The 9588-nt window shown below is 38.5% G+C and overlaps 2 protein-coding genes across 2 annotated transcripts; both read right to left on the bottom strand.

The window, feature by feature from the left end:
- On the bottom strand, positions 1–2566 carry LOC126843975 (glucose dehydrogenase [FAD, quinone]-like). Its single transcript, XM_050581791.1, has one exon. It carries the CDS (start codon positions 2127–2129, stop codon positions 117–119), a length of 2013 nt encoding a protein of 670 aa, XP_050437748.1. The 5' UTR covers positions 2130–2566; the 3' UTR covers positions 1–116.
- LOC126843969 (uncharacterized) lies at positions 2450–4513 on the bottom strand. The gene is made up of 2 exons (XM_050581779.1): positions 4421–4513; positions 2450–3569 (listed from the first exon to the last, which is right to left on the bottom strand). The coding sequence occupies exons 1-2, from the start codon at positions 4471–4473 to the stop codon at positions 2450–2452; spliced, it is 1173 nt and encodes a 390-aa protein (XP_050437736.1). The 5' UTR covers positions 4474–4513.
- Between the last annotated feature and the right edge of the window lie 5075 nt (positions 4514–9588).

Raw genomic sequence — 9588 nt, 5'->3', positions numbered from 1 at the left:
TTGTAATGCCGCTAAATTATAATATTTTCTGTATTCAAGAATTGTACAATTAATTTTTCGAAAAACCAGTTCATAGACGTTTATTTTTTATATATTTTTTTTTGAGAAATCAATTTTTATGAAGTGTATGTAGTTTTAATGATGTCAGCAGCCCTTTCGGCGATCATTACGGACGCGGCTTGACTGTAGCCGTTGATCGACAACGGCAAAACCGATTGACCGACCACTCGCAAGTTGCTCATGCCGATCACCTTCAAGTTGCTGTCGACGACGGCCGTGCAATCGGTCTCCAAGCCCATGCTACAAGATCCAGACGTGCTGGAAGTGGACGAGACCAAGTATTTCACCGCGCACTTCCAGTAGTCGTCCGAGTTGAATTCGTACACGGCACAACCTTCGAGTTCCAATTTTTCCAATTTGCTGCCCGCCAGCTGCATGGCCTCGGATTCGGTCAGCTTGGTTATGATCTTTATGGCGTTCATCAGACTGTCCATGTCGCGTTGGTCGCCCAGAGTGTTGCCGATCACCGTGGGCTTCTCCAGCGGGTCACAGCCCTTCAAGATGATCCGGCCGCTGCTCTGCGGACTGACCAAAGTCACCGTGATTATGGAAATGTCTTTTTCGGCGTTCAGCGCGGCATAAGCGTTCATCACGCGGTCGCTGAACCCGTAGGCGGCCCGCAAACCGCAGAGGCGCAACATGGATTTTGCCGGCACGTAGTTGAGATGGACCACCACGTCGGCGTACGACAGATGGACGTCGGTCTTCAAGTAGGCTGCCATCTGCAAACCGTTTAGATTGGAAAGGGGTCCGCTGTACCGGGACAAGTATTTGAACGCGATTTCTTCGGGGCTCTGGACGGGCATCAGCGGTTTGTCGAACGACATCACGATACCGGCGAACACGGGGGTGTGACGGAAGTTCTTGCCCACGGGCAGGTCCTTGACCACGGGCACGTGCATTTTTCTCAAGTGCTCTTCCGGCCCCACACCGGAGACCATCAGCAGCTGGGCGGATCCTATCGTGCCGGCCGCGACCAGCACCTCGTAGTCCGCGTCAACCCTCAGGATTTGCCCGTATTTCGTTCGGACCTCGACGCCTACAGCTCTGAGGTTTAGCGAGTCCATTATGATCTTCGTCACTCTGGCGTGCTGCATGACCTGCAGGTTCTTTCGGCCCAGCGTCGGAGTCAGATAAGCTTTGGCCGTGTTGTACGTCCTGCCGTTCCGTAACACGCCGTTCAACGACACGAATCCCGCTTCGACCGCCGGCTCGTTGATGTCGTTCTGCACGGGGCAACCCACGTGCACGAAGCCGGCCATAATCATTTTCTGCAGCATGCTCCACTCGGTACAGTGGAATTTGCTAATGGGCAACAATCCGCCGCGGCCGTACTTGTCGGTGTCGAACCGGACGTTCTCGATTTTCCTGTAATATTCCACGCATTTCTCGTACGACCATTCGGCCAGTCCTCTTTTCACCAGCTCGTTGTACAGTTGTTCGCTGCCTATCGCCCACACCGGTGCACTGGTCATGCTGGCTCCGCCCAGACCCATGCCTTTGTGGATTTTCATGGCGCCGGCAATCCCGTATCCGGTAGCCGTGCTCGGGTTGATTTCGTATTGCCAATCCGTCTCGGTGTTCAGCACCCGCGGCCACAACGACGGGATTTGTGTAGCCGGCAACGGGTGCCCGCCGGCTTCGATCAGCAACACGTTCCATTTGGGGTTTTCGGACAGTCTGTTGGCCAGCACGCAACCGGCCTTGCCGGCTCCGACAATGATGAAGTGGAAATGCTGCATGTTGCGCACGTGCCGGGTGCAGTCCTGATGATACGCCAAGTCGTCGAAGAGCATGTACCTCTGTTGGTCCAATTTGGTCAATACCTCTCCGATTATGCTCACCTGGTTCAGGCCTACGTCAAAGTTGTACTTTTTGTACGTGCTGGCATATTCGTAAACCGACGAGGCGTCTTCGCCGCTATCTTCTCCGCATTCGCCGTCATCGTCATCATCGTCGTCGTCTTCCCAGCTACGACTACCACTCCTGTCGCCACTATTGTCGTCGTCACGCGGTTCCAAATTATCGCCTTTGCCGCTGTAATCGTCCAATCCTCGAGTGCTCGACATGGTTTTCTTGTGGACCGATTCATATTTACCACCGTATCCGCCGCTTACTTTTCCCTTAACGCTGACGTTCTTCTTTATATTCAACTGAGTATTGGTAGACCGGCTGTTGATGTCAACACGTCCATGTCTTACACCATAGTTTTCGCCATCGTTTACTATTTCATCCTCACCGTCGTCGTCGTCGTCGTCGTCACATTCTCCAGACTTTCCACCCAAACCGGTTGTCTTCGTTCTGGTGTGCTTAACGTTTTGATTGATTTTCGCACTGACTACATTGGGTTTTGCGCTATAAATGCTTCTCGTGCTAGTGCTTCTCACGTTCAACGCAGCTTTTTGTAACTTTCCACCGTCTTCAGAGTCTTCGCCATCACATTCTTTAGATGTCTCCTCGGGTTGTTCATTGCATTTTTCTTCGGAACCGTCTTTTTCGCTGGGGCCGTCATTCCACAATTATCTTCTCCATTACTGTTAGATCCGCCAACCGGGTCGTGCACTGGCTTTTTTAACTGACCATTGCGGATTCGAATATCCACTTGTTTCTTATCGTTAACATATGTGCTTCCTGGCGTTGTGGAACCACGCACAGCTCGGCGGTTAATGATATCTAGTTTTCGTTGTTGCTGTTGCGAGAGACCATCTTTCACTATTGGTGAACTTGTATACAAATTACCATTTGACTGGGCACTTCTTACATTAGTATTGTGAATTGTAAGTCCATCTTTGACATTTGTAGTACTACCGTAACCACCGTTAACGGTAGATCTTAAGGCGTTGGCCGAGCTAATGTCCACGTTACCGTCAGAACTGCCGTCACCATCGCCGGTTAAATATGTCCCAGTGCCCGAGTTGACCGACGTAGTGCTTATAAGTCCTAAACGGTAAGCCCGGGTCTCGGGTATCAAGTTGGTAACCGTTGTGGTCGTTGTTTTTGCCACGTATCCTTGAGGCAAATTCAGGAACATACCGGCAACGCCAACTATGTTACTGGTGCTTATTACACTGCTGGTCTGTCGGTAATTTGTCTTAAGCGCTCCCCTTAATGACCGGGTTGCAACGAACTTGTTTCTCACGTTTGCTTTGAAACCACCCGATCTTAACAGCCTGTTGGTTTTGGCGTTTACAACGTTCTTTTTCAAATTTCTCTCGTAAATTTTGTTTAAAACGCGACCCTTGATGTGTGCTTTTAGCTTGAACATAGATTGGTGATCCCTGGCGTTCAGTTCTTCTCGACTGTCCACGTTTAGTTCTGCGCTGTCTTCATCGTCACAGGAAACGGGTTTGCTCAGTTGGGATTTTAGATATTCAATTTGTTTCGCCTTGTCCAAAGTACAGAAATTGCTTGTCGACGAAGACCTAACGGAAGCCGAAGTTATGGTACTTGAAGACACTGCAGTCCCTCCGCACCGTGGCTTGGACCAGAAATATGTTCCACTGCATAGCCTAAAAAAAAAACATAAACTTATTTTTATACTTGATTACATTTTTTTTTTTTAAACTGAAAATCGAAATTTCCGAAACTCGAGAAATATTTTTTATTAATTAAATATAAAATGTTGTGTCTGCAATCTGAAACCGCGAACACACTGTTAGCAATGGACTTATTCGTTGAATTACTTAAGTATGTTACAATTGAATCGGAAATAGTTTATTAAATAAACTTAATAAGTATAGTTTGAATTTTATTACGGAGGAGACGGCTTTTTACTTTACTTTTTTTTTGTGTGAGACTATTTTTTAATTATACTATGAAATGTAGATTAAGTGGTTTGGTCTATTTGGTACCAAATACATACAACAATTTCGAAATATCTGTAATATATATTTTTTTCTGTGTAGTAGGGAAATTATGAAACCTTCTATTGCCGTATTTTGTACCGTTTAAAATCTCGACTAAACGGTCGTTAGCTTTATTCGAATTAAATACCTATACGTTTGTTCTGAATTTAGGCGTTGAACTGACTTCAAAAATTTTAACAGTCCTATTTAGTAAATGTATAAAAAAAAAAATGAACCTTTTAACAATAAGTATGTGCACCGCCGAAGGGACGATAGTGTAAATGTAAAATTATTTTTTAAAAAAAAACATTTATTTATTTTTCTTTATTTAGTTGAAAATTATATTTTGCTAAAAAAATATGATATGTGAGAGAAACTGTTTAAGGAGCAATCATTTGGCTGAGACTCATACGGCTACTATGTTAGTTACTGCAATTTAAACACAATTATTAGAATATAAAAACAGGTAAACCAGACGTTTCGGCTATTGTAGTCCATACAAATTGTGTACTTACTGGATAGCTGTGCAGACGACGACCAAGGAACGAATTAAATTGGCCATTGTCATGTTTGAAGATGACAACACTTAATAACAACCACCGGACACGGTACGGGTATTTATAATGACCAATCGAAACGAAAACAATATTTGTCCAATTGTCACTGTATGTCAATGCACAGCAAATATGTCCGTCCGATGACGGTCAAAAAGATTTATGTTGCCCGTTTTGATTGATAATAATAATAATACCGCGAATGATTAATTTGTTTTAACAGCTTTGCACGGTTCGATTGGAATCCGAATTTACAATATTACTCTCCGTTTTGAACGTGTGACAGCTACATAAAAACCGTGTTTGAATTACACGTGAATAATAAATCAGAGCCAAACAAACGGACTCGGTTTAGTGTTTATTGGAATTTAATTTATCGGCTCATATAAAATACCATTTTTGACCAGACGCGGCTAGATTTACCATACGTTATTTTTTTTTCATTCTACTACCTTCCCCGATACCCTTAACTAGGATCCAACATAATCCGTTAAAAGAGGCCAACAAATTTTTTAATTTAAATTGAAACGGCCAAAGTCTAACATAGTCGACACAGCGAAGGCATTGTTTATCATAACAATAGCTTTGAAGCTGAAACGTTGCTCAATAACTCACCGGGTTTAATTATTAATTATTTATTTTTTTTTTATATAATGTGATCTAACTTTTCCATAAACTTGTATGTTTCTACCTCCTTACCAAATTAGTTTTTTTTTTGACACTTGAACGGTTACTTATATTATATTTTATTAACTTTTCAAGCACTGCCAAGCAAAATATACAAATTTGATAAAATCGAATTCAATCTTGGTAATTTGGATTGATATTTGACAGTATTTCAAGAACGGTTTGTGATGAATTTTATTAATGTGCCAGCATTCTATCAGAGTCTATATATTTTATATATTGTTTAAAAACTCAGGTTTTGGTTGAATGGGACCATGTACAAAATAATGTTACACAAATACTTGTTCGTTATGAACAACGTGTCTTATATTTTGTGATCGATCACATGAGTCAAACTCTTTACAAATACACTGCTTGCTACAAAAGTAGCACTAAAAAGTTGACTAAAAAGTCAATCTAACTAGAATTTTCGAGACACTAAAAATCAAGGTGGTTTTCACATATATGTACGATTTGACAATGATATTCGAAAAATGTATTACAGTATGGGCGTTGGTGAAAATATGAAATAACAACTGTTATAATGTCGGTCTAAGATATTCATTTTTCGCCAACGCCACTGTAATTTCATTTCTCGCTCTTACTTAGACTACCAGTGCTATGCTCATGGTCGTACACATTTTGAGACCCGACTCGTTGTATTTACTTTGGGTAAACATGCAAAAAAGTTCTTTGCAATAACAACGCGTTGCAATGTTTTGCACAACGGAAAGCACAGAATGGCACAAAGGTATCGACATATTTCCATTGTCGTTTCAAAGCCTCAAGTCGACAAATATTTTTACTCAAAACTGAATAATACTTTTGTCGACTGAAAATGTTTTGCCACGTATTAACCGGTGTACTGGTTTACACCGTATTGATTTGCAAGGATTCACAAGCCGGTCAACTGAATGCGATTTTGGGCAATTCGGCATGGGAGCGCATCACCCACATGTTCATCGTTATTTCTTTGACTCATATATACCTAATTGTTCGTACATACACACATATAGGGTGATCGATATGATGTCAGGAACTTATTTTCTCGGAAAATACCAATGCGTTTTATTATACAATATATATAATTCAAACACCGACAAGGAAACGACTTCTTCGGCTAGTCAACCAGCTCCATAGACGTACAGTATCGTGGGAACATTCTCGGCTTCAGGTAATTGAAATCTATCTCGATGTAGATTATTTATTTGATCAATATATGCCGTTTAAATGTTGTTAACAAATTGTGTGCATTTTTGTTTCTCGGTTTGCCATAGTCGATTCATAGATAAATATTTATACATACAGGGTGACCCATTTGATTTTAGACACTTATTTTAGTTGATCATTTTTTTGCGGAACACTTAATATCTTATTGGGTTTAGTAAATAATTGAATTTTTTTTTTATAATATAATGTGATTTTAAATTTCCACAATTTTTTATACTTGTATTCTCCTACCAAACTAATTACTTTTATACCAGCTCTTTTAACTGAAATGATAAGGCAAATTTTTCGTTAACTTTTTAAATTAGGAATAATGTACTTAACGTTTTGACTGATCGAAAACTAGTTACAGTAAATACAATATAAAACGATGAAATATATAAATAAATAAACCGAAAAATTAAGGCTAAAGAAGTAGCTGACTTTGAGAAACCACTTAAAGTGTATACCTAATCAGATTCATGTCGAAGGATTTCAGTTGTTTTTTTTTTTTGTAAATGTTAAATATTAAACCAATCTAACCGAAGTTTTTCAACAAATAAATTTTAACAATTTTTCTGTACACTTTGTAACGTTTTACCACGGCTATATATTTTTGGGCTTATTGCACAAAACAAATTTGCTGGTTTCCATGACGGGGCATTGTTGCTACGTGTCGCTTAATTCAGATAAATATTGTGTTCAGTTTACTTTTATACTCATATACATAACTGTGGTTAGGTTGGATTAGGTAGGTAATGAACCAATTGTGTTCCAAGTTTTTCGAATTGTTCTGTTTGCCGAACACAACACTGTCACCATTCAATGTTTTGTGTGGAGCGTAGAAAGTAAGTAAAACTGCTGTTTTAATTTATACTTAGTTCATTTTTGACATGAACATGTCTTATCGGCCAAGTTATTTGTGCATGCAGGTGTGCGTAGGTGCATGATTTTGTATCTTTAGTTTGGGATTTTTCTCCAAGCAAGAACACAATAGACAAAGTGTATCACCGAGCACTGCCAAGCAAAATAAAACTCTTAAAAATATGTTAACTGTGTTAGGGAAAAAATAAAATAAGTGGTTGTAGCAACAGATAACCCAGACTTGACAAAAGTAAATTTTTGTTGTTTAAGCAAAAAGCATATTGACTAGTTTAACAATTGTAGTTTACAGAGGTAGCAACCAATGAAGATCATAACTTGATTAAAAACATGTAATAGTAGCAACAGAGACAATCCAGACTTCAGATGTCTTCTGCTTCTAACGAAAGGCAATTCAGTGTTATTTAGTTGATAAAAATAATTTAAGAACAACCATGACTTTCCGAAACGTCCAGACAACTTACCTACACTGAAAACTTCTAAAGTGAGTTTTGGTGAAAAATTTAAATGTATAATACAAGGTAAGGGCAATGTGAAATTTAGAAAATATTATTAGAATTATTTTTATTATAAGCCAAGAAATTGTGCTCAGAACAGTTATTTTACAAATCACAAACAAGTGAGATACAAATATAACTGAGATACACTTAAGATACAAATTACAAATTAATAAGATGTATCAACCTGGTTAAGTCATCATAAAAAAAAACCAGTACAGTGGGGTCGGTGCATAGTGGGGACGGAACATAGTTGGGTCGGGGCATATTGGGGATGGGGAGGTCACAGGTTTACAGGAATTTTTAAATCTGAAAGTGATAAAATCACTTTCGAAAAAACGCTTCGATGCAAATCGGTAGTTAGTATTTTCAAGCCAGTACAGTCCAAACCAAGCACAGTATAAACCAGCAAAGTTAGAAAGTTTTAAATGAAGGTTCTGTATTTACAAATGAGCATCAAAGCGTTTATTCAATTTTATCACTTTTATTTATAATAATTCTTGTAGATCTGTGACCTCTCCGTTTCCTCATTGCTTTGATTACATTATGCCAATACTCTACTGTACTAGTCCTCTCGGATAAAATCACTTTCAAATTACCACATTGATACTTACATATGTGTAAAGACAGCACCTCAATTTAATCAGTTCTAAATTTGCTGATTTACACTGTGCTTGGTTTGGGCTGTACTGGCTTAAAAATACTAACTTCTGATTACCATCGAAGCATTTTTTCAAAAGTGATTTTATCAACTTGATGTTTAAAAATATCCTGTAAACCTGTGACCTCAGCGTCCCCACTAAGACCAGACCCCACCATGCTCCGTCCCCACAAAGCCTTGACCCCACTGTCCAGGCTTTTAAGTTTTTTTATCAAAAAACATTTCCAATTAATAAATTTGGAAATATATGCGTCAAAAAATGTTCTATAAATTATCATAATATTGTTAGAAATAATATTATGATGTGATGTTATAATTTACATATCAATTAACACAAATCTGTTTGACTACTTATTTATAATAAAATCGTACATGTTAATTCCCGCTTAAATCTACCTAAGTCTAATTTTTAGACCTTAAGCTATAAAAACTTTGCTCAATGTGGAGAAATGAAGCAAAAATGTCTACACTTTTTAGGTTAAAGGGCTTATGATATTTATATTGTTTGTCAAGGTTTATCGATAGTAATTAATAAGTAATATTGAAGAAATATTCCATACAAATTTTAATCTAATTAACTATGTTTAAAAATGTTGTAGTGAGCCGTAATATCTGATAGCTGTTTCATTCACAACTTATAGGAACCTAAATCATTTTTTTTTTAGTTTTCATTAGTAAAAACAAATGTTGACGATAGATTTTTATGGAAAATCCTTTAAAATATTATGTCGAGGTCGTATTACCTAAAAACATACCAACCAACGCGAAAACAATTGTTTGTTTTCAGAAAAAAACCAATAAAATATAGAGTAGATACACTACACAGTTATGCTCGTGATAATGTTTAAAAATCCCAATATTTGAAGTGACATTTATTTTTATATTGTTACACAATTGTGTATAAAAACATAGTAAGTCACTCCCATTGTACCGCGGTCTACTATTAAAAATTGCTCTTTGCCACAACAGGCGCTTTTTAGTTTTAGATTTTTGTTTTTTTAAGGCTAATTTAGTACAAAGAAACGCCGCACTAGCTACAATAACATCTTCGTCACTCATATTTAAAAGGAAAAAAACTTATAATATTAAAATACAGATAATTTTCTTATCGGCACACTAGTACACTACACCAACGACTGATTGAATTGTGCTACATTACACCTATGGCTAAGTATTTTTAAGCGGGTTGGTAAAAAATACATTTGAGCGAACACAGA

The sequence above is a fragment of the Adelges cooleyi genome, unplaced genomic scaffold, assembly GCF_023614345.1.
Source record: "Adelges cooleyi isolate 19-005CV unplaced genomic scaffold, UGA_ACOO_1.1 ACOO_flye_CR_arks_rails_tigmint_CR_PRNA_580, whole genome shotgun sequence".
Taxonomy (NCBI): Eukaryota; Metazoa; Arthropoda; class Insecta; order Hemiptera; family Adelgidae; genus Adelges; species Adelges cooleyi.
Note: the sequence above shows the minus strand (reverse complement) of the source record. Positions and strands in the feature narration are given on the sequence as shown.

Coding starts and splice junctions, on each gene's coding strand:
- LOC126843975 (XM_050581791.1), bottom strand. CDS start 2,129: ATGTCGAGCACTCGAGGATTGGACGATTACAGCGGCAAAGGCGATAAT.
- LOC126843969 (XM_050581779.1), bottom strand. CDS start 4,473: ATGACAATGGCCAATTTAATTCGTTCCTTGGTCGTCGTCTGCACAGCT. Junction 3,570..4,420: donor GTCGTCTGCACAGCTATCCA/GTAAGTACACAA, acceptor TTTTTTTTTTAG/GCTATGCAGTGGAACATATT.